Below are 25313 nucleotides of genomic sequence, written 5' to 3' on the forward strand. Positions count from 1 at the left end.
TTGAGAAAACTATAGGAGAACATCACATGCCACTCCTTTTATATAAAATAAAAATATGAACCAGAATACCTCAATGGGATTGACTCCTTATTATCTATTATCAAGTAGCTCTCACGAGCTCACTCTTGATGGGTCTATTCTTTATGGATTACTTCTCCACCTGTTTGTTGATAAATTTATTTAGCATTATTAGGTAGAGTGATAAATTTATTATGCATTATTAGGTGGAACTGATCCACCGTGGATCTAGCATGCAATCGTCTTAGGCCATGTTGATATTATACATAAAAAAAAGAAAGAGAGGAAAAATGGAGTGATTTTATCTTAGGTTCACCCTGGTCCACCTAATATTTTTCTAATAATTTAGACTATTTATCAAGTTAGAGATGGACGGTGCCACGATTGCTTGAGGGATTGCTATATGGTATATATTAATTACGGTCATTAGTGTCACGGTGTATAAAACAAAATTTATTATTTATTAAAACAGTATAATAAGATATTAATAAATCTATTGTTAAATCCAAAATCTTAGTCTAAATCTCTGGTACCATAACTGCACCATTTTCCGAAAGGAATAAATTTTCTAACTTCCATATATTTATAGAACAGTTTGAAGTTGATTAAAAAGTTCTTTAGTCAACGGAACCTGGTAAAATGCCGCCCTCTCTCTCTCTAAAACCCAACCAACCTCTTTCATGGCGGTAGAATTCCGGTGTCGCTCTCTTGCTGAGTCCCCGCTCGAACCCCACCTTCCCTGCGATCCGACACCCTACAAATCGTCGCAACGCGGCGCCCTTATCGTCTCTTCTGATTACCACCTGCGAGCTCTCCAAGCTCCGGAAGCGCCTCCCCTATCCTCCTCTCCCTCCCCCTCTCCCGCCCTGTGGCTCCTCTCGGTCTTCTCTGCTTCGCTGGTGACAATTACCATCCGATTACTGGCCACTGATCGGATTTTGGAGTTTCCTGGCGTCCGAACTCTGGAAATTTCCGACCTTTTCTTCTTGGAATCGCGCCCAGGTGTTCCTTTTCTGGTGGATTTTTAGTCTTCCAGCCGTTTTGGTTATCCGGACTGGAAAAAAGATCAGATCTTTGGATGCTTCCTGCGATATGAGATTGAGTTCTATTCCAAATTTAGCATCTTGCTTTCCAGTAGCATTTGCTGCAACTCCCACAGTTTCTTTTTCTTTGGCCGCTGGGCCCCGATATGTGAGCTCAAATACACAGAAGTACATCTCTCCTCCCAGGTTTTAATATCGTTTCGGTGTCTGTTTATGGTGTGAGCGAGGTGATATCAGAGATTGAGATCTTGGGAATCGATTCGTGCCGCTTCGAAGAGCGTAGATATCGAAAGAGGGTGCTGAAAGAGTTGGGATTCCATGGCATCGGAGACGGCAAACGAGGAGACAAATAAAGGGAGCATGTGGGATTTGGATCAGAACCTCGACCAACCCATGGATGAAGAGGCTGGCAGGCTTAAAAACATGTACAGAGAAAAGGTGGGCTTTAATCTTTCAATTGGAGCCCTACTATAGTTTATAGTATTTTCTTGTTTCTCTTTACAATAAGATGCTGTTTGCTTATCCAATAATTGGGCAGAAGTAGAAGGACTTCACTTTCTTGGAGATGCATCATATTTTTCTTTTGTCTTTTCCCCTTTTCTTAGAATTCCAGTGCTAGAGTACTGTGCATTGTTAGTAGAATCTCTTGATTTATCGGATCTGATCTTATAATTCAATTTAAATAACATGTAAGAGATATGTGTTGAAAATCTTTTCTGATTTGGATCTCTAAGATGATTATTAGTTTTTTTAACATGAATTGAAGGAAGGGTAATTTCTTGCCTACCACTAGTGATGTTATCGGTTAATATGTATCCTATTTCAATATTCTGCTAATCTGTGATTAAGATGGAGCTATTGAGGACTAATATATTAATCAATTGGCAAAAAATTAGCAAGGGTCTCTTTGATGATTTACATGATTTATTGTTCAGTTTCTTAATTTGATACATTCTGATATTCTTACAATTATGAAATGCTAAATTCTTCACAAAATTATCATTCTGACTTCTGAGCTTCTCGTTGTTGTAATAAGAAAAAAATGTAATTTATCTTTTATTTGTGGAATCTCTCTGGCATAAACTGATCTGAGTTTCTATTTTCATTAGTTTTTATTTGCTCAAACTAATGCTTGTGATATGGTCATTGAAGCACATTGATATGCTGACATGCTTTGGTCTTCCATGCAGAAATTCTCAGCACTCTTAGTTTTACGGCTCGCATTTCAGAGCCTTGGCGTGGTATTTGGAGACCTGGGCACATCACCACTGTATGTCTTTTACAATACATTTCCTAACGGCGTGGATGATCCAGAGGATGTTATCGGAGCTCTTTCTTTGATCATATACTCCCTTACTCTCATCCCGCTCCTTAAATATGTTTTTGTAGTGTTGAGGGCAAATGATAATGGTCAAGGTAGACTCTCATTGTCCTTTTTTAGTTTCTTATGTTTGCTTTCGTTGCATCCAAGTAATATATGTACATCTAGATTTATGTGAAAAAAAGTTCAACCTTCTTAATTAAGATACTTCAAAAAATTCTGATGCAATTTAGACTATGTGGAAATGGGGGTTACTTTTGTGGAGAACAGATCTAAGTGTACTGATAGTAGCCAGAACACAAAATATTAACCATATGATTATGAAATGCGTCTGCACCTGAATATTGTCTCTTACATTCTTTCTTTTTCTAACTAAACTTTCTCCTGTTATATCCAGAAATGCTTCTGAAGTCGATAAAGTACTCTTTCATTACATCTCTATCATGGTTCTTAATCTTAAATGATTAAAATAGGATAAAAAGTTTTTCTTGTACATCAATAAATAAATACTTTCTCCTGATGATGGAGCTATGCGGTAATAAATATTGTTGTAGGTGATTGTTCTGTTATTTATTAGCAGGCTGTTGACTTAGATTATGACCCTTTGGATGGTTATTTTAGTAAGAATGATGATGGAGTAATATAGCAGAGTGTTTTCAGATAGGCAACCAAGTCAAGCATGTGCCTCTTATCAATCTGGATCTATTTTCATATTTGTGCTCTTTATAATTATTGGATTTTTTTTTTCTCAACATTTTTGCTAAGTAAGCGAATCAAGCACATGTGCTCTGATCCCTCCATAATCATCAGGATCCATTTCTATATTTATCATAGACTATCATTGGGATCTCATTTGCATTTTTGTGAACTCTATAATCATGGACAATCATTGGGATCAATTTCCATGTTTATGCACTCTTCAATCATAGGAAATCATTGGGAGACAGGATAATGTTGACATCTAACACTCCATCTCTTCTCCATTATGATTCATCTTTTTCCTTCTTGCATCCTGTCACCATGAGAATGCAAGCAGAAATTGCCTCTAACAGATCATATGGCATCAGCAATGACAATGGTTCGGGATTTGACTTCATCTCTCATTATTATTTGTTGCCTCACGGGGAGTGGAAAGGATTTTATAGCTGGCAGAGGCTAGGGTTTCCTAGCCCCTGTTGGTGATCGAGGAGGAGGTGACCTCCTCCTCCGAGTTGAACAAGGGCTGGGCCAAAGGTCTAGGCTTGGCTAGGCCAGCCAGTCAATAAACTAGGTTGGACCTCACAAAATCAGATGCAAATATTTTGAAAATACCTCTTCCAAGGTTTGCTGTACCAGTACCGGACGGCGTGCCGATGCCGGACCGGTACGATACGGGATCGGTACCATACCATACCAACACACGGTACGCCCAGGCGTACCGATCCAGTACCGGTACACAAAATTTTTTTCGATTTTCAATTTTTTTTTGAATTTTTAAAGTTAATAATTGATAAATACAACCTCAATATGGCATTATATTGCAAATTATTGACATATTTTGTTCAATTTGGAGTTAGGTTGCGGTACAAAGACTCTTGATCCAAAATTTTAAACATATATTTATTTATATTATATTTCAACTATGTCATCTTAAAACTAAAGAAAAAATATATAAAATACGCATTAAAATGTATCTAAATATTTAAGTACAAAGCGCAATAACTGATATACGAACCTTAAGATGTACTCTGCATTTAATTTTTTATCGAGTGTCTGTGACACTCGTAGATGTCTGGATCATCAACATAGTCTGAAGGAACATCAGTCCAATCCTCTAGCCAAGCTGCACCATACTCTCGAATATTCATCATCCCATAAAGCATCCTCTCTGGATTGTAAGACATCTCAGACCTCTCGCTAAAATTCTGACTCTGAGAAGTATCCTCGAGATGATGGTACGGTTGTAGAGGAGCTCATCCAAATATGCTAGTAGCAAAATCTGATCCGTAAGATGCTCCAGACTGCATAGGATAGTAACCACTAGAAGATGATGCCTCGGATGCACCATATGCATATGGATCATAAGGTGGCTGTGGATAATAGGATCCATAATGCGAGGATGATCCAGATACATCCATGGACCCTACTCCACGTGCAAGATCGTCCGCAGCTGCATCATGTGCTAGACGACCTCTAGGAGCCCATCGTCTATATGAAATCGGCTCCCCACGATCTCTACCGACTCGTCCACCATGATCCCTATCCTGTGTGACATACGTAAACTGAGACTCACCGATGAATCGAATATCACCCTGTGGCTGTGTCTCATAAACGGTGGTCTCCTGTCCTCCAGTTCCTCTCTGATCATCAGATCCATGGCTACTACTATCACTATCATCATCACTCTCCCTGGTATCCGTATCTGAACCAGATAGCTCCTGTACTCTCAAGAGTGGTGCACGTACAACTGTCTTTTCTTTTCCCCCCTTGTGCCCCTCTGTGACTGAGTTTTCTGTGATTGGGAGGAATGATGCCTTCTTTCTGGCTGCCAGGAGGATCGTCTATACATCTCTCGCTCGAATCTCTGGAAAGATATATCGGATAGCGAGTCATATGATGAATGAGTCCCTTGTGTCCCCTCAGACTGTGGCTGATCAGTTGGAACCCTATGTGGAATATTTTTTCTGCCCATTATCCTGGATCCACCCTGATCTTCCTCGCCACCACACTGGCTAGTCGTGGAGGGGATCCTGGCTCATCAAGCTCTGGCTCCTGCTGCTGACCTGCAAGCCATCCGATGATCGGATCATCATCCTCGTCGGCATAATCATCCAGCGTCAAATCAGTGTACTTCAACTGAACTTCCTCCTGAATATATTTTAGTCTCAACCTCAGATTGTAGTGAACATATACAAGATCGTCGAGGCATTTTTGTGTCAGATAATTTTTTTGTTTGCTGTGGATAAGGGCGAAAGTGGACCAAGTACGCTCACAGCCACTAGCAGAGACCGTCTGAGAAAGAATACGGACAGCCATATATCTCAAATTTTCAGCTGACGTTCCAAAATGAATCCACCATTCAGCTACAAAAGCAAAATTACATATCAAATTTGATGATATTATTAAGCAAAATTACATATCAATCTACATTGCTCATTATTAGTATATAATTTATCTGGATTCATCTGCTTTTTGCTTACGACAGCTGATGGGACTCCAAAACTATCTGATCTCTCTCTAAACTATTTCGTCTGAAATAAAATATATTTATTATTTATAAATATATCAGATCGAATTCAGTTGAATAATTACATATGTTTTAAACTAGCATACCTCTTGCAGACACAACGATGCAATTTTTGGATCGGACACCATCTTATATATGACATTGCGAAGAGCAGCAAGAAGCTCGCTATGCATATGTATCTCCGGAATAGTATACTGAAATCTTGGATTCAAGTAATAAGCTGCAGATAAATTTCAAGACTGATTAAGCACAATTTTATTTTCATGCTTCAAAAAAATATTTTAAAACATTCTTGAATCCAAACTTACTAGCTAGATGCAAATCTCTGCCCATCTGATAGTCCCAAAGACGCTCAATAATGTTAATGAATTCTTGAGCATGCTTGGGATCATTCTCACTAATCTGTTTCTTTGTCCTCTCTATCATGTAATATAGGAAGTCCATCTGGGGGTATCTCTCGCTGTCCACGACGCGAATCACCTCATATAAAGGCTTGATAGCCTTCACTATCTTCTCAGCCCGCTGCCAAAATGACTGACTCGTCATCAAGTTCTCCACATGACTTCCATCAGTGCCGGTCCTCACATATCTGCTCTCCTGCCACTCGGCACTGACAAACATCTGACGTAGGGCTATTTTCTTCTGAAGAAGATTATCAAGTGCTATGTAGTTGGTAGCAAACCGTGTGATATCCGATTGTAAGATCTCCCCCCAGTATACGTCCGCATCAATGAAAGAATCCATGTGTGGTTGTAGATGAATCTAGTAATGGTCTGGGCAATCTCCACTACCTGCTGCACCCTGCGAATCTTTCCGATATCCATTAATATAAGATCAATGCAATGTGCAACACATGGGGTCCAGTATATCTGCGGTCGCTGCTCCATCAGCAACTCTCCAGCAGCCTTATATTGTGGTCCGTTATCTGTGATGACCTGCACGACATGCTGCTCACCCACTGAATCAATCACCTCCTCCATCAGACCAAGGATATATGTGGCATCATGCATCTTATCTGAAGCATCGATTGATTTGTGAAAAAATATTTTTCCATCACAGCATGTCAAAAAATTAATGATGCTCCGCCTAGTAGGACCTGTCCAACCATCACACATCACTGTCAAACCGTATGTAGGCCATTTATTTTTGTAAGAAGCAATCCATCTCTGTAGATCCTCCTTATTGCTGTCAAGATGCTGACCATAGATGTCCTTAGGTTCTGGAGGATCTACATCCTAGCCGGCAGCCTCTATGGCTAAAATAGCAGATCGGTAGTAAGGATTGGCTCCTGTATTTGCTGGAATATGGCTGAAATGAAATCATGATCCAATAGCTCGCCACATATCCTTCTTCTTATCTTTTTTCAGCATACTATCAATTCTCTGCTGCTTTGAATCCTTGCTGGGTAAAGCATGTGGATCCAAATCCTGAATACTAGCTCCTACTGGAATATCTCTGGAGGACCTCCTCCTACTGCCAAAAGCTCCCAACAAAGAAGACATGCTGCGTCTGCTCCCTCTACCACCAGGCTCTCTGACTGAGATAGTCCTCCTTAACTCGAATTCTTCCTTATCAGTCGCTGATCCAGATCCTGATTCGTAGTATGATGATCCGAATTGCTCTCTGTCGGACTATTTTCTCCTGCTGGTACTGATCCGCCAAGCTCACCTGAATGGCAGTCTCAATCTGTGCCTCCTCATCATCTGGAGCAAAAGCCTCCTCTGACTCTCTAGAGTGATAAGAAGGTGGCTTTGCAGCTCGACGGTCTACTTCGATCTTTTTTTGCTTTGCCCTTTCCTTCGCTGCTTTCGAATCAGTAAAGTGCTTTTTCATCAATTGTCAGACTTCTTGCGGATATTTCCGACACATGGACACATCAAGATAACCACCAGCCAGATGCTGCTTCAACCTAGTCACCCCTCCTTCTTTGAACTCTGTGTTGCACCATTTGCATCTCCAATGATGCCGAGCTGAGAGTATCTCGCCATGATCCCAACCGATGTCACGCTCTGGATCTTTCTTCTTACTCATTTCTGCAGGTATAACAAAATACTAATTATTTCGAATTACCTGTAATATAACACTAATTATATATATTTTTTATTTGATAATATTTTTTACTATTTAAATATTTACAAAAAGAATTTTAAAAAAATCTCAAGTTAGTTCAAATATTTCAATTGTTTTGAATCATTCTAAACATTATTCTCAATTTCAAAACTAACACTGATTTTTTATTTTTTTAATTTTTTAATAATTTTTATATAAATAAATATATACTATAAAATAGTTGATTAATTAAAGTGAACGAACGTCATGCTCTAAATTTTTTTCTTATAAATATATGCAAGTACAACAAAACACGATAGTTTAACGATAATTAAAATAATTATATATAATTTTAAAATAATTTTTATAATTATTTTAAAACTTATAAATTCAAAATAAATAAATTATATGCTTCAAATAATATTTTTAAATTAACTAAAATATAACACTATTTTTATATATTTTTTATTTTATAATTAAATTTTTTAATTTAAATAATTAAAAAAATAATTTTTTTATTTTAAATATTTGAAAAAAATTGAAATTAGATTTAAGTAGCTTGAATCATTCTAAACATGATTCTCAAACTCTGATTTGTTTCCTAAAATTTAATTTTTTTTAAATTTTTAAATAAATAAATATTTAAAAATATTTAAAAAATATATAATTAACAAAAATTAATAATTTTGATGTCATCGTGTAGATCTTCCAAAGATCTATCACATATAATTAAATCATACCAAAATCACAAGATTTTGGCATGATTTTCTCTTATTTTCATTCTTTCTCATTTTTATCCTATTTTTAACAACAAAAATAAAAAAAAAATATTTACTAAGAAAATAACATATTATCTTACCTTCGGTCAAAGATCAGCCTCTCCTCGAACCACTCCTACAATTTGACGGAGTTTTTTTCTTTTTTTCTAATTTTTCGGAGGTCTCAACGGTTTCGTTGAGACCTTCATAAGCTTCGGATCCTCGGGAGTTCTCTGAGATTTCTCAGAGAACTCTTAACAGGCTCAATGATTTAAAAAATCTCCGACCCCACCCCCCTCCCCCTTCCCCCTCCCCACTTTATTCATGTGGGCATGTCGGTACGGTTCGGTTCATGCCGAACCGGACCGAACCGATCCATACCGTCCGATTTTGGACGGTATGGATACGAACCGGACCGAACCGAGCGGTTCGGGGCGGTTCGGAGAATATTTCGAAAAAAAGGTCTGAACCGGACCGGTAAACTACCGGTCCAGCTCGATACGCCTCATACCGGGCGGTTCGGCCCGGTACAGTGAACCCTGACCTCTTCTCTTGTTCCATGCATGGTGTATGGTTTCCGTACTAAATATAACTATGGTCACTTCCTGTAGAATCTATCTTATCCTCATCTTAATTCTCACTGCAGCATCTGTTGCAATGATGTAGAAATCCACTTGTATATGAATGTTTAAGGATTGGATTGAATCAAACTGATTGGTAATCAAGAAATGCCGAAATTGCGGTAATTACATTTATTAGAATTTGTAATTTCTCATGGAAAATGAAGGTGTGCGACATCATTTAATATTTTAGTTTCTGACATTAATTTATAGTGTTGAAACATTTTATTAGGTAACTATACACTAATGCCTTATCAATGATTTCATTAGATGGGCAAGTTTAGAAATAAATGCCCTAAGTAAAACTTAAGAGTCCCATTAGGTAAGAATCAAGTCTTGGCTAACCAACAGAAATATACATACTATAAACATCTATTTTAATAGCTATTACTCAACTCTTTGGCTACTTTTTAGCTTGAGCATGTGTGCTCAATGCCAGATATTCTTCAAAAAAAGATTTTTTTTTTTTTTTGAAAGATGAACCATCAGATGGCCTCTTTTTAGGAGTTGATAATATTTCCACAAACAATTCTTTCCATCAAAGACATTCACTATTTTCTTTATTCTTGAAAGTTGAATCACTCAAGCATTATTTTGTTATGTACAATATAAGCTAAATAGGCGATGTTAACTCTATAATAAAAAATAATTGGTGCTTAATAAATTTGGTTACCAAAGGTTCTACCTCCAATGGTCCAAACCTCACTCAACTTGTTAGGTGAGATGTAGAAGATAAGAGAGCATTATGGGTGAAGCATGAAGCATGAGTATGGTGCAATAGAGTCTTTTGGGTAATTAATCTTAGTGGTGATAAGCTAAAGGCCATGACAAGAAGTGCAATGCAGAAGCTTGCCTTGGAGTGGCTCAAACTTGAGATGAGGGCACATGAAAAATTGATGGATGCATGGATTTAAGTGTTGTTTGTGCTTGATCAGCATAGGCTAATATGTTTCCTACCAGTGCCTTGATGGCAGATGATATTGATATGACGCTTGCTTCGTGCCATCGCTTGCCATGCCATAATGCCAGTGCATGCCAAACACTGGCACAACATAGTATGTGTCATGAGAATTCTAGGATGGCACAACATCAACAGATGATGCTCTAATCCTTCGATGAAGACATGGAGATGTTCAAAACTTGCTACTTTTTCATATAAAATGGTAAGTGGTTTTGTGATCCTTAGCATGGAATTCCTACCAACAGCTGGTCATTAGGGTACATAACTCTTGAATGGATCGCTCACCTTGTTCTTAGCATGTTTCTCATGTATAAAGATCATGCTATCTATTTTATGCTCAAAGCTTATAAATTAACTACTCTTTCAAGTAAGGTTCACTATCTCGGTACCTAGCCTTGTACCGATGCCAACTTCTTACTATGTCGGTATGGGGCTGGTTCAGCCTACGGAGTGGTAGTATGCCCTCTGTACCATATCAGTATCAAATCGATATGGTACACTATGCTAGTATGCCTCATACTGTGCAATTCAATATGGTATGGCAAACCTTGATTTCAAGATTAAAAGTGGAGACAACCCAAAGGTTGAGCAAAAGTAAAAGTGAAATATGAGAAAAAGGAGAACAAAACTTGTTGAGTTGGAGCAAGGGCAGGGGTCTTAGGTCTTCTCTAGAAAAGATCACATAGTTTTAACCATTAAATATCCTCTATGTGCATTATGTACATGTGCATAAACACACACACACACACACACACATAGAGTGAGGGAGTTTGAGATCACATTTCATATTTAAAGGAGATATTATTGGACTGAAGATTTGTGAGGATCTTCCTGAGCCATATATAAGTAATGATTCATGGACAAAACTTTTTGGGAGGTTGCTTCAATCAAAAGAACAGGGGACCAGGCTGCATAGGGCTGCACAATGTTGAACAATTGTAATCTCTGTGGTTGTTGAAACAAGCATTGACTGCTGGCCCTGGTTTTGGCATCATCTATGTGTTGCCTTCTAAGTTAGGAATGTATAATGCACATCAATAGTTTCTCATTCGTGCAAACTAGAAATTGTGATCATGAGATTCTCACTGCAATGCTGTGATGTGAATAGTGTGCCATGCATAAGAGGGCAGCAACAGTCAAATTTGTGCTCCACTATGGGGCAATCCTAAAAAAGAGACATCCTTGGAGGCAAATAATGTACAAGAATGACAAGGAATGTGCAGTCAAAAGTATGAGAAAGAAGGATGAACTACTAAAGAAGTTTCAATGACCATAACATAGTATGAGATAACCTAAGTAGGAGAATCTAGAGGAGTCAACTATGCTTAACTAAAAGAAAGCTTCAAAAACCATTTTGTGCATTGTTGGATCAATATTGATCTCAATTCAAGATACATGAATAAATAGTTAAATGATTTATTTTGAACAAATGAGATGAAGTTTGCCAAAACTGAATTTAATAGGGTTATTATATTGCCCACTAATCTCCTATAACTGCCTTTGTTGATGAAGTAGAGAAAGTATGGTAGATGGATAGGAAGGCAGGCTCGCTACTACTGTAACCCAAATGACCTTGATGATAATGAAACTGGAGCTAGAAAGAAAACAAAGTAAAAAAAGGAAGTTCAGCAGATTTTGACAATATTCAGTATTAATTGATGCCACAAACACATACGCACAAAAAAAAAAAAAAAAGGAGAGAGAAAAATCTGAAGTAATGGTTTGATGATCAAAAGGCAATGAGAACCTTATGTTTCAGATGAATTGACAGCAAAAAGATTTCTATGGGAAGATCCAGCACTGTTGTTTTTGTGAAATTATGTATCACCATGAAGAACATTTAGACTCATATGCTATCAAATGTAAAGATGTTCATCATTTATAAATTGATGTACTGCATTTAGACTCATATGTTATCACAAGACATTTAGGGAGATAAATCCTGTCTTAATGCTATGAACTAGAGGAGCAAGTGTTTGGATGTTGTAGCGATGATCAACTCACTTGTGGCAATGACCCAAACTTCATCCTCATGGACAGCACTTTTACAAAAAACACATTTTTATGCCACATTCTCATATTTACCAATGCAGTTATAACTAACACTACATAAATTCCACACTTCTAAGACTTACAACTTTATATTCATGGTTTGTTCTTCCTAATTATATAGAAAAAGCTTATATAGACCTAGAAATGGATAGATGACATGAAGATCCTTGGAGAGACCTTCAGTCTTGATGCTTCTTTTTTCTCCAAGTATGGTATCTTGGGAGTTAGCTACACCTTGCAAATATGTTGCAAAGCTTGGCATCAAAGAAACATGTTCTGATGAGAGAGATCAATTGAACTTGTTTTGGCCTTAGATTTATTTTCCCCATTTCTGGTGGTATCAAAATGCTGCTGTGCCTCATTATCTTATCTGTTTCTCCAGGAAAATGAGTATCTCCTGAAAAGATTTCATGATGGTTAAGCACTATGGAATTTAATTTTTATTGTGCTTGATTAGAAGCAAGTGGAAGCATAAAACTCCTATCCAAGAACTAGCTTGCGTAAGCCTTTTCTGGCATTGCTTATCTGCCATTTCTTCAAAACCCATAGATGTTTAATTCCCTTCTCCTTCTGTATGACCTTCTTAAATCTAAGAGAAAAAGATCTTCCATCAGCCCTATCAGTCTCACTGCTAATTTGTTTGACATCTTCTTTGGCGACCCCATCAAGGGGGAACATAAGGTCCTTAGCCTCTTATGAGAATTGTAGTTACACATGGCCTGGAAACGGTTTTTTCAGTTTTCTACATCATATAACGTTTTAATGCTCAATGTGCATTCTCTACAAGCCAATCCCTTTAATGAAATTATATCCATCTACAGTTTGGCAGACTTTGGTCATAAATCCACTTAAATATTCTTCCTGCAGTATTTAAAGAAGTATCGAGGAAGATGTTAAGTTAAATGCACTTTTCGGTGTCTATCAATGAGTCTTATATGTCGACATCACTGCTTCCATGCAGAAGCAATTGGCATTGCGCTGATTATTCTTTATACTTGTCAATTATGTGTATACATTACAATAGAAACTTACCGGATAATGAAGATTTAAATTGCTCATCAAATATAGGTTTCAACATAAATTTGTGGAAGCTAATATACCAGATTGCTGGTTCAATTTGTTACTAAAAAAATAAAAATAAAAATGCAAACTTGAATGCTTTTAATTGTAGTCACTAATATCAAAGACTATTAACAATCAACCCTTCGTTCTCTTTGGTAGCTGTCTTTTCTTTTTTATGCATATTGGGAAAAGACAAATTCTGCTTTGTTATGTGCAGGTGGTACATTTGCTCTTTATTCACTGCTTTGCCGCCATGCAAGGATAAATACTATTCCCAACCAACACAGAACAGACGAAGAACTAACAACATACAGTCGTCGAACTTATGATGAGAATTCACTAGCTGCGAAAATCAAGAGATGGTTAGAGGCACATTCTTATAAAAAGAATGCTCTTCTCATTCTTGTCCTTATTGGTACTTGTATGGCAATTGGAGATGGGATTCTTACTCCAGCTATATCAGGTCAGTTTGCTCTGTATTTCCCTTCTCTATGGTTTAGTAGCTTGACTGTGTTGCTTCTGTATGCAGTATCTTAAGACAACTCGCTCCCTGTAATCCCCTTCATGTATCCATTTACATAAGCTCCTGGAGTTAGTAATTTAGATATATATATATATATATATATATATATATATATATATATATATATATATATATATATATATATGGTAGAACCAGATCTTGTTTACATTTTCTCTTTCCTGTAACAATATCTAACAGTATTGACTCCCTTAGTTGCAAAGATTTGTTCCTTGTGTTCAGGTCTTTCATTACAGCAATATTTTTAGTCAAAGATCGGCTCATGTTCTTCGATCTTTTCTCCCTGACAATAAGTGATTTACAAACCAGTGCAAACACACGTGCATTATGTATTGTACTTAATTCACAGAAAATCCACATTATTGCAAGAAGTGTTGGCTCTTACTCCTTACAACATGGGCATTATTTGTGGTGGTCCAAACAAATCTCTGTTCCATGATCAGAATCCCGGGTCATGATTATTGAGCTTCTGCTGCTGCTAGTTCCCCAAATTCTCCCTCCATTTTTTGCCTCCTGCGTATCTTCTGCATCTATGCCATCAATCTATGTCGTTAAGATTCCAACAACCTTTGGGTGATTAGATCTTCTAGGGTGTAATTCTTGCATATATATTTAGTAACATGCCTTAGTAAGAATATGATGCTTTGACTACTTCTTCTGTTTCTTCTTCTATTATCATTATCATTGTTATTATTATTGTTATTGATATTGTTTTGTGCAAATGTGATGCATTTATTATAGCATCTTGCTCTCTGCAACTAGCATTGCATCTTCATAGGTTTGCACAAAAACATCCCCCAATTAACAGACATTCATCTCAAGTATCTAATTCAACATTACCATTCTTTTTCTGCAGTATGACTCTTTACTTTTGATCTTTTTCTATTGGGGAATCTAGCTTTAACCTATGGTTGGTCTATCTTCCTAGGTCAGTGGGTCTATACAAAACCAGAACAGTGATTTATCACATCATACAAATGTTACAGAATAATCATTTTTATGAGTTGCCTATCTTTATACTTTCATTCTATCTCAGTGGTCAATCATTAAGATTCTTCAAATTGGGTTATTTTCACCATGGTATCTGGTTTATGGGCATTTAAGGTTTACATTAGTTATTAGAAAAGAAAGATTGTTTGATGGATGTTGTGTCAAACATCGCATGGTATAATGTGATTGGTATAGTGGAACAATTGGTTTGATGAATGGTTATAATTCTGTCAACCATAGTAATTTGATATTAGGAAATAATTTTATTATATAGTTTGTTTTAAAATTTAAGTTGATTGTTCTCTGATTTGCGATATATATTTAATGGGAGGATATGATCCATATCTAATCTGCTGTCAGATCTTTGTCTATGAATTGATATGTTTTCTCCTAAACTGTCTTCTGTTAAACAGGAGATTCAATGCGTTATGTTTTGTAAATTAGGATTTTTTTATAGAGACCTGGATCATCATGCTGCTTCACCAATAGGCTGTATAGCATTATACATAATAGAACAGAAAATTTTTGTGCTGTCATATGTATATTTTCATTCTAATTATGAAGTTACACACTAATCATTTAAAAGAATTGTGATCTATGCTATGCATTCACCCATAATGTGGTGAGTCCTGTAAGTAAAAGAATTTATGGCCATGTTCAGATTTAGGAACTTGGAAGCATGGATACTTGACATTGAATGATGTGTCTGTATTTGATGAATATTTACTTGTGGACGTTTATCAGATACATATCTGATATTTGCGCCAAATATTACATTTTTTAAAGATAAAAATCTTTGAATACTTCCCAAGTACACTTGAAATACTTCACTGATACCTCTGAAAATGAGGAGTATGTTTTCTTTCTTTCTTTTTTAATAGTAATATTATAGGTGAATGATCAGTTTTGGAGTCTATGATATGAATATTAAAATATGGAGTATGGATTGGGGTATGTGGATTTGAATTATGACTAATAATGATCTGGTAAAACTTGATGCTAACGTATAAAATATGGGCTATGTTTCTGTATTTCTACTGGTCTACTATGCTTGATGGATGTTTCTTTTAAAAATACATATATGCATATCTGTACCAATATATGTAGGTACAAAATACATAATATTTTTTGACAGATTCTGGCCATATCATATCTTACTTTTTGAAGATTTGCCATATCAGCATATACATTTTGTTTCATATCCATATCCTGTATCCATGCCCATGCTTCATAGCTTTAGATTAACAAGTTCTCATGTTGCAGAAGGAACTTAAAATCTTATGTGTATACTGTTTGCATGGCTTATAAATAACAAAAAAAAAAAAAATCTCAGAATCTCTTCAGCAGTAGAATATCATATTTCGTTATTTTTCTCAGGTTACCATCTCCTAGAGTGTTTTTACAACAGAATACAACTCTTAAATAATATTAAATATTTCCTTGGCTTAATCTTACACGCAAAAAGAAACAAAGAATTTGACTTAATTGTAAAGGCATCGAAACAAGGCCTAAACGCATAAGGTTTTCCATTAAGTTTCAGATATTCCTTTTCTTGGAGGCATTTCCAGGGAAAAATAAGACGTTTCACCAAACATTTTATTGCATGTGCTTGAAAAATTGTCCCCATTTTGTATGATTTACAAAAGGGGCCCCTTCAATTGTCCAAGTTTTTCCCAGGATACTTTCACATTTTATAGTGCAATTGTACTGCTAACGTTTCTCTGAGTGTCTTGGATGTGATTGCTTTGTTAGCCTCTCTAAAATTCTAACTTTAAAATTTTATCTTTTTGCAGTTCTTTCAGCATCAGGTGGAATAAAGGTCGACCATCCCAACATAAGTAATGGTATATCTTTTACCCCCAAATGTGCCTATATGTGCTTTGGTGCATACTTTTGAATCCATGGAACCCTTGAATCTCTCAATTTCAGAAAATCATTTTTGTCACTTATAAGCTAGAGAATATTATCAATCTATTTCTTAGCAATTATACTCTTAAGCATTGATGCCAATGTTTCTCATTTATTGAACCTGATGAGAAGGATTGTTCATCCCATGAAATTTCTCTATTATAAACATATTATAAATGCTCTTCAAAGGGCATGTCTAGACTGAAAATGAAGTATTTAATATTACTGCGATCTGGGACAACTGGATGTTGTGATCTGGGACAACTGGATGTTCGCTTGTCTTAAAGTCTAAAATTTGAATTTATAAAAAGATTATGTTTGTGAATGATAAAGCTTCCTAAAGTAGTGCAAATAAAAAGTTAGCTTTAATTGAATTATATTTTTTGTGTATTTCTATTGGTGGTTGATTTATGCATGGCTAATTTCTTTTTCGTTCTCATGTCCTAATGTCTCAGATGTGGTTGTACTTGTTGCTGTGGTCATATTAGTTGGTTTATTTAGCATGCAACACTATGGTACAGACAAAGTTGGATGGCTTTTTGCTCCCATCGTCCTCCTCTGGTTTTTATTGATTGGTGCTGTTGGTGCTCTGAACATATGGAAATATGATAATTCCGTTCTCAAGGCTTACAATCCAGTTTATATATATCGGTATTTTAAACGACATAATTTTAGTAATTGGACCTCTCTTGGAGGAATTCTTCTTAGTATCACAGGTGAGATTCTTCTGAAGTGATGCATCTTCTTGTGGTGTGTCATTGTGTGTAACCATGTATTTTGCTTGGTATACTGAATGCTAACTTGCATTGTCTGTAACATTATTATGCAGGGACAGAAGCATTATTTGCTGATCTGTGTCACTTTCCCGTCCTAGCTGTTCAGGTATTTATTATCCATTCACACAATTATGATCAATATCTTAAGTTGTACTTGCTTAGGCTATGTGTTTTCTGTTTACAGATTGCTTTCACTCTCATTGTGTTCCCTTGTCTTCTTCTGGCATACACTGGGCAAGCTGCTTATATAGTTAGCAACAAAGGGCATGCATTGGATGCTTTTTATCGTTCTATTCCAGGTCTCTTCTGACTCTTACAGCATAGAGTCCTTTAAGTCTCTCTTTCTATATGAGTGGACAGTGACATCTTTTTATTCTTTATAGATAGTATATACTGGCCAGCTTTTGTCATTGCAACAGCAGCAGCAGTTGTTGCGAGTCAAGCCACCATATCTGCAACATTTTCAATAATCAAACAAGCACTTGCACTTGGCTGTTTTCCAAGGGTCAAAGTTGTTCATACATCAAAAAAGTTCCTTGGTCAGATATATATACCAGATATTAATTGGGTCCTTTTGGTTCTTTGCATAGCTGTCACGGCTGGATTCAAAAATCAAAGTCAGATTGGAAATGCATATGGTAAGCTGACCTTAAGTTCACACGTATCAGCAATAATTTCATGATGAATTTGCTTTATTGTAATAAAATCAGATGTTACGATGAAGTCGCAATGATGATAATATTTTCATATGAAGACCTACCATGTGACTAATCATCATAAGGTTCAATACTTAAGATACTTGTGCATACAGTCCTCAAAAAATGCTTATTTGCTTGTTATCGCTCAAAAAGTTTGAAGTGCACATATATCCCTCTAAAAGTGTATAACTTGCACATATGCCTCATAAATCTGCAAGCTATGGACATGCCTCTCCAAAACCTAGCAATGGCATACACACCCCTATGCAAGGTTTGTTGAACTGGTACCAAGATGTAGAGGCCAGCAACTGGTTTATTATAGTACTAGTACGTGCCATACCAAGCCACAGTGTACCAGAACCAGGGAGAGGGAGAGGGGGAAGGAGAAGGAGGAGAGGGAAGGAGGGAGGGGGGAAGAGAGAGAGGCAAAGGGGGGAGGCATACCTTGTCATTGCAGTTCCCTAACCTTAGTTGGCATTATCATCATAGAGCTATCGTTGTTGCAAAGTCATTGTCATCATGGAGCATTGAGAGAGAGGGGAGAGGGGAACGGAAGATCAAGAGAGTAGAATTGAGAGAGGGAGAGAGAGTAGTAGTATAGGAGTGGTTTAGGAAAAAAAAAAAAAACAGAAAGATTCAATTTGGGAACTAGATCAATTGTTGAATTGGCCGGTAATCGTTTGGTCCTGTTTGGTATGCCTCGAACTGCCTGGTTTAGAATGGTTTGGTGGTCCTTGCCCTTGTGATTTGTTGGCATCTCCAATCATGCAATATTGTCACCATATTATTGTATCATTTTTCCATTTGTGGATTTTTTTTTTTTGGTACATGATATGGGATTGTTGAGTCTATAGAATTGCTATGTAGTTGTTTTTGACTTTGCAGATTTCTGACTTTTCTTTTCTTGATCTTTCAGCAGTAGTTTAGAGTTTAGACTGCTCCTCCTACCATATCTCCTCTGTTTGCTGTTGCACATGATCATTACCATCTAACATCCCAAATTAATGAGGCTATCAAACCTTCTCTAATGTTAGTTCTACCTTAACATTCACATCTTCATGCTGCTCATATAGTAAGCTTGCTTCCTACTTGGACTAGCCTTTCATCCTGCAGTACTATCTGCTTGATTTATAGTATTTTCACTTGACAAAGGCCTATGCAGTAATATGACACGAGTCGAAGAGCAGCTCCGCATTATCCACCTACTTTAATCCTAGTTATTGTGTTTCCATTTATCTTCCCGATAGTAAACATAGTGCAAGAATTGGAAATATTTTGATGCCAACAACTTAGTATGTTTTCTGAGAATAATCTATGGCCTTTGACATGTAAAGCATCACTTTATGTAAAGATTAAGAGTTTGACCAGTGGATACATAAGAAAACACAATGGTGTGAGTAAAAGATGTTGAACGGTGCGGTGTTTGTCTCTCCAAGTTTTGTACACTCATCAAAGACCACAAGTTGATAGCAATTGAATTGTACAAGGTTTTAAAAGCTGGTGGTCATGGACATGCTGGTCACTTTCCATCATGGTGTTTGCCAGGTGGTCCTGTGCAGACATGTACCACACATTGCTGAAGCAAAAGAATACACATATATATATATAAGGATTAAAAATCTTTTTCATTAAAAGTCAAGAAAATGATAAAATAGGTGTTATGCCATCTCATGCTGGGTGCTAGTACTGGCATGGACTGGTGCAACCAATGTTAGTCGGTTTGTACATAACTAAAATTGAAGCATAGGCCACTAACAGTTGTAGCCTTTGCACAGAACAAGAGAATAATGTGCCCTTAACATTTTCATAAATGAGACAATCTTTCAGCTAGAGACTGGAGTTGGTAGTGGAACATTTGTCAGGAGAATTATAAGCTTAGCATCAATGAATATCTAAAGTTTGAATAATTAAACTAGAGAGCAAAAGAGTGAACATCCATCCAAGGTATCAAATGATGCATAAAAGGCTTAGATGGTTAAAGAAGCGAGCCTGCAAAATTTGATCCACTACATGGACAACATAAGGACTGGTTGTCCAAGAGATTGGTAAGTTAAAAGAGTCTATCTACTAGGTGATGTTTCAGAGTGAATCAGAAAAGGATTTATTGCAGTCGGAGTAAGCTTTAATTGAAGCTCCATTTGATTATTGGATGTGAATGCATCAGTCAGTCTCAAATAATCAGATACAGGTATCCTTCCATTATCAAGAACCATCTAGAAGAGAACGAAACCATGAAAAAAACAAGGCGGTTCAGTGTATTCTATCTTGAATCGATATTAGAGATGTCCCCTCAAATTAACCTTAATGAATTATCATTGCAACAGTTGTTTTGTCCTTGATATACAACAACAAGGTTGTAAGGCGGGAGGATCTGTACCAGCTGAGTATGAACATGATGGCTTTTGGTGAAATCAATAACTAAGATGGTGATGGAAATGCTAAAGCCATAGTGGAGCTTATTTGAGACTAAAAAATATCTTAGCAGATATAGTTAGAATTATGTAGAGGTTGTAAGGTCTGAATAAGGGTTACTATAGTTTTTTAAAAGGTATTTTTCGTGTCCATCTAATAGAGAGGCTAGCCATGAGCTGTAGTCATGACAACAAAAGCATGACCAATGTCAAATTTGTCAGTTTGGCAAAAATTTAACATAGTAAGCAGCATATGCTTGAGTGAAGTTTTAAACAACTAGATGAATTTTGTGGCATGGAAGGCCACACATCCTTGAACCATCCAATATGGGGCATACAAAATAGTACCACCCCTGTATCTGGATGGTACATCGTTTCGGTTCAGGATAGGATTTGAACCATTTGGTTTGGGATAGGGTACAATCGCTTGGTTTAGGCCTGAACCGAGTGATATAGCCCTGAACCGAGTGAAAGCATCATGTTTGGCTCGGTTCAGGATCTCTCTCCCCCTTTAGTAATTGAGAAGGAGGTAGAGAAGGTTGCCTATGCCTTCTTGGCCCCATCATCTTTTTCAACTCAAAGTAGTTGAAGAAAGGGAGAAGATTTCGAAGATTTTAGCCTAGTTCCTAGCCAAAAGCAGATAAAGGGTCTTCTCCCCTTCTATCTTCTCTTTTTTTTCCTTTTTCGTGTCAAAATCAGCAAAAAATAAAGACAATGAGGAGAGATCGTGCCAAAATTTTGGATTTTGATATGATTTCATGATATCTGCACATGATCTACACAATGTAGTCAAGTCATAATTTTTCATTAAATCTATGAATTTTTAGATAAAATATATATTTTCATATTAGAAATAATAAAAGAAAAAGAAGTAAGCATGCTACTTTTTATCTAAATTTGGTAGCAATTTGTTTGAGTATGATCATATGTATAGACACCTAGGCCCAAATTTAAATAAATTTAAAAAATTAAGTGGCTTTTTGTGCATACCCAAAGGATGAGAAAAATATATGTAGCACCTTGGTAGGGTGCTATATGTATCTGAAATAAAATTAATTTTCTGGATATTTTATATTTAAAGATTATTTTTTAGTAAAAATAATTAAAAATATAAATAAATAAAAATTATGAAAAATTAATATTATATGTGGATAATTCCAAAGTATTTTTAGAAGTAGAAATCTATTTTTTTGCATTACAATGAAAATTTATGATATTTTAAATAATTAATTAAATAACAATCAGGTGAGATAAAAATGTATATAGCATATATCGTAGGGTTCTACATTAATATGAATTAGAATTAATTTTCTAGCTATTTTATAATTAAATATTAATTTATTATATAAAAATTAGTTAATAAATATTTAATTAACAATAAAAATTACTAAAATTTTATATTATATATAGATAATGTAGAATTATTTTCTAGACTAATTTATTTTTTAATAATATAATTTCACTAATTTTTAAATGATTAATTAAGTAATTGTTAGTTGATGTAAAAATGATCGATATATGTTCAATAAACTTTCATGAATTGATCTATGAAGGAAGGAGTCAAAGCATGATTGGTTAAGATCATAGGGCCATGTTCTTGGTTTGGCACCATTGGAGATGCTAGTGGTGTAACATAGAATTCAAGGGAGGAGGGATGACCGGGTTAAAATAATATTTGGCCAGTGATTACTCCGATATGTTTGTTTCTCGAATCCCATGAGCTATTGGAGCAGCACTTTGCTGATTTTAAGATGGCCAAGCAAAGAAGTATTAAGAAGAGGAAAGAGATCAAACACCGAGTCATAGAGCTACAATCATCACTCAAGGAATCTAGAGGACTTGAGGCAACTGCTTCGAATAACAAGGAGGTGTAGATTCAAGCTGCAATCAAGGAGAACCTGAATGACCAGTGGTATAGGGAGGGGATTGCCAAGCACAGGGCTTAATGTGGATTCTCACAATGTGAGTTATGCTCTGGTTCCAGATATGTTAGGGCAGATCTCAGCTACAGGAGGACCTTGTTGGTCAAGGAGGTTGTCTATGCAGGCATATCTTATAAATACTTTAATTGCACTTCAATTCCACCAAAAAGACATCTTACAAATTAAACAATCATATCCATCAAAATCATGAGTGGGAAAAATTTGAGAAGACAAAAATAATAAATCTCACAGGTAAGCCAGTCCGCACCATGTGTTGGTGTGGCTGATCGGTACATCACCTGGTACCAGTTCAGCGGACTTTGCTTTGTGGTCTACTAAACTGCCAAAGAACTCTTCTGATTTTATAGGCTCTTGTATCTGTTAGAACATGAATAAGGTCCTATTTCTGTGCTCAGATGTGTATAATTCTTTTCTACCATGGCTAGCTAGCAGTCATGTTCTTGAACTTGCTATTCTTGAGATTTAGACTTCTTTATAGGCATGAATGTCTATGAGAAATGATGAATTATAAGGAATGGAAGTCAACTTAGATAAACATTTCTCCTTGATGTAGCAAATCATGCTCAAAATAATGAAATACAATAGCATAATGACAGGGAACCAGGATGGCCTTTCCAAAGACAACATCAGCAGAAGACATTCTGAACAACTCTCAATTGTAAAAACTTGGCAGACGCCTATGGAAAGATACTTGCAACTAGGAAATATAATCATTGACTTAGTGTTGCCACCTGCATGATATATCTTGCTGAGATTCGATTATTTTTAAGTTGCTCTATGTGGTCTGATTTGCATGCAGTTAGAACCTGTGAAGAGCAAGTTGATTGTTGATGACTTTGAAATGACTTCTATTTTGTGCCAAAATCTGGTTTTAATGATCAGTGAACAAGTTGTCATTTTTCATAATAGAATTTGGTTATATGTGCTTTTCTACATGCATCTCTCCATGTCATGCGTGTTTCATAAATACAAATTAATTCTATATTTTATGAACAGGAACTGCTGTGGTGATAGTTATGCTGGTGACAACACTTCTTATGATCCCCATAATGCTGTTGGTATGGCGGAGCCACTGGATCCTTGTTGTCATCTTCACTGGTCTTTCCTTGCTGGTAGAGCTCCCATACTTTTCTGCAGTGCTCTTTAAGATAGACCAAGGTGGTTGGGTCCCGCTTGTCATCGCTGCTGCCTTCCTCCTCATCATGCATATATGGCACTATGGAACTGTGAAGCGGTATGAGTTTGAGATGCACAGTAAGGTCTCAATGGCCTGGATCTTGGGCCTTGGCCCCAGCCTTGGCCTGGTACGTGTCCCTGGTATAGGCTTCGTGTACACAGAGCTGGCAAGTGGCGTTCCCCACATCTTCTCCCACTTCATCACCAACCTCCCTGCCATCCACTCTGTTGTCGTCTTCGTCTGTGTCAAATACCTCCCAGTCTACACAGTACCCATGGAAGAAAGGTTTCTTGTAAAAAGGATAGGTCCGAAGAATTTCCACATGTTCCGATGTGTTGCAAGATACGGATACAAAGATCTCCACAAGAAAGACGATGATTTTGAGAAGATGCTCTTTGATAGCCTCTCTCTTTTTGTTCGTCTTGAAAGTATGATGGAAGGATACTCTGATTCCGACGAGTACAGCTTATGCAGGCAGCAGACAGAGAAATCTAGTGAATTCCTTCTTACTGAGAATGGCAATGGCAACAAATTCTCCTCTAATGTAGAGCGAGCTTACTCATTATCGGATGATTCTATAGTACCTGCCCAATCCCCACTACATGGAAGCAGTTTGGTGAGGTCATCAAGCCAGACGATCCAGACAGTGGGGGATGAATTGGAATACTTGAACAGGTGCAAGGATGCTGGGGTGGTGCACATTCTTGGGAACACAATTGTGAGAGCTCAGAGGGATTCAGGGATTATCAAAAGGATAGCTGTTGATTACATTTATGCATTCCTTCGGAGGATCTGCAGGGAAAACAGTGTGATCTTTAATCTTCCCCATGAGAGCCTTCTGAATGTGGGACAGATATTCTATGTATAGTTTATCTAATCGGGAAAAGGTGGTTAGATGCAGTTGCAGTCTTCTGCTGTCTTTTCCTAAGACTTTTTCTCAAATGTTGGATCTTTACAAGATGAATGTAAAGGTGGGATTGTTTTCATAGGTGCCTTGCTTTTTCTTTATTTTGCTTGATGGTCTTACTTGTTATTAGCAATCCATGCAGGCACGGGGTTGAGCACCAGGCAGCTGTTGTTGCTCCCTATCTCTTACAGAAAAGGAAGTGCTCTCCCAAAGTGGCTCGCTGGTTTGGACTAATTGTGACATATGGTATGTTTGGAGATGTTTTGGTCAATTGAGTGAAAAGCATATAGGGTCTTTGACTCCTTAGTTTCATCAAAAGAAAGACATTCATGATGTATAAAAGAGTTGCTTGCAATATGAGAACAGGGATCTTAACAATTACATATGTTACATATGTGCCATAGTGTTGAAAAGAGTTTGAATTCTTTTATCTTATGATTTGAAGGTAAGGATAAAATTGGATCAGATAATATCCATCTGGATCTATTTTTGTATCCGAATATGAATAAAAATTTAGCATCCAACTAATATTCATATGTGTACCGATATCTGTAAAAAATAAAAATAAAAAAAAGATATAGATATGGATAAATAGATATCTTTCTAGTTTGTAGCTAAATTCTGCTGCAAACTAGAAAGAAATGAGTTGTCATGATTGCTCCTTTGAATCAGTGATCAGTTTACTCTCACCAGTGGAGAGACCCTTGTGAAAAGATATAGGCAAATTTCTAAAGTATATATGCCGATGAAGACGTCCTAAAGAAGGCTTTGCTGAAAAGAAGAAAGAGGGTGATACAAAGCATAAGCTTCTCATCAGCTGGCATTGCTGTTCACATCAAAAAAAAAAAAAAA

At 36.6% G+C, this 25313-nt stretch overlaps 1 protein-coding gene across 2 annotated transcripts; it reads left to right on the forward strand.

Moving 5' to 3' along the window:
* Positions 1–696: 696 nt before the first annotated feature.
* On the forward strand, positions 697–24896 carry LOC105059880 (probable potassium transporter 11). 2 transcript variants are annotated; one of them, XR_834340.4, is made up of 10 exons: positions 697–1499; positions 2252–2477; positions 13328–13573; positions 16435–16485; positions 17005–17265; positions 17379–17431; positions 17510–17624; positions 17709–17963; positions 23374–24525; positions 24604–24896. XR_834340.4 is itself a non-coding variant. In NM_001317732.1 (9 exons), the coding sequence occupies exons 1-9, from the start codon at positions 1380–1382 to the stop codon at positions 24420–24422; spliced, it is 2376 nt and encodes a 791-aa protein (NP_001304661.1). The 2 variants fall into 2 exon arrangements, 1 of the variants encoding a protein (NP_001304661.1); NM_001317732.1 differs by lacking the exon at positions 24604–24896 and having other exon boundaries at positions 1380–1499; positions 23374–24422.
* The last annotated feature ends 417 nt before the right edge of the window (positions 24897–25313 follow it).

The sequence above is a fragment of the Elaeis guineensis genome, chromosome 10 (genome assembly GCF_000442705.2).
Source record: "Elaeis guineensis isolate ETL-2024a chromosome 10, EG11, whole genome shotgun sequence".
Taxonomy (NCBI): Eukaryota; Viridiplantae; Streptophyta; class Magnoliopsida; order Arecales; family Arecaceae; genus Elaeis; species Elaeis guineensis.

Coding starts and splice junctions, on each gene's coding strand:
- LOC105059880 (NM_001317732.1), top strand. CDS start 1,380: ATGGCATCGGAGACGGCAAACGAGGAGACAAATAAAGGGAGCATGTGG. Junction 13,574..16,434: donor TCTTACTCCAGCTATATCAG/GTCAGTTTGCTC, acceptor ATCTTTTTGCAG/TTCTTTCAGCATCAGGTGGA. Junction 17,266..17,378: donor AATTCTTCTTAGTATCACAG/GTGAGATTCTTC, acceptor ATTATTATGCAG/GGACAGAAGCATTATTTGCT.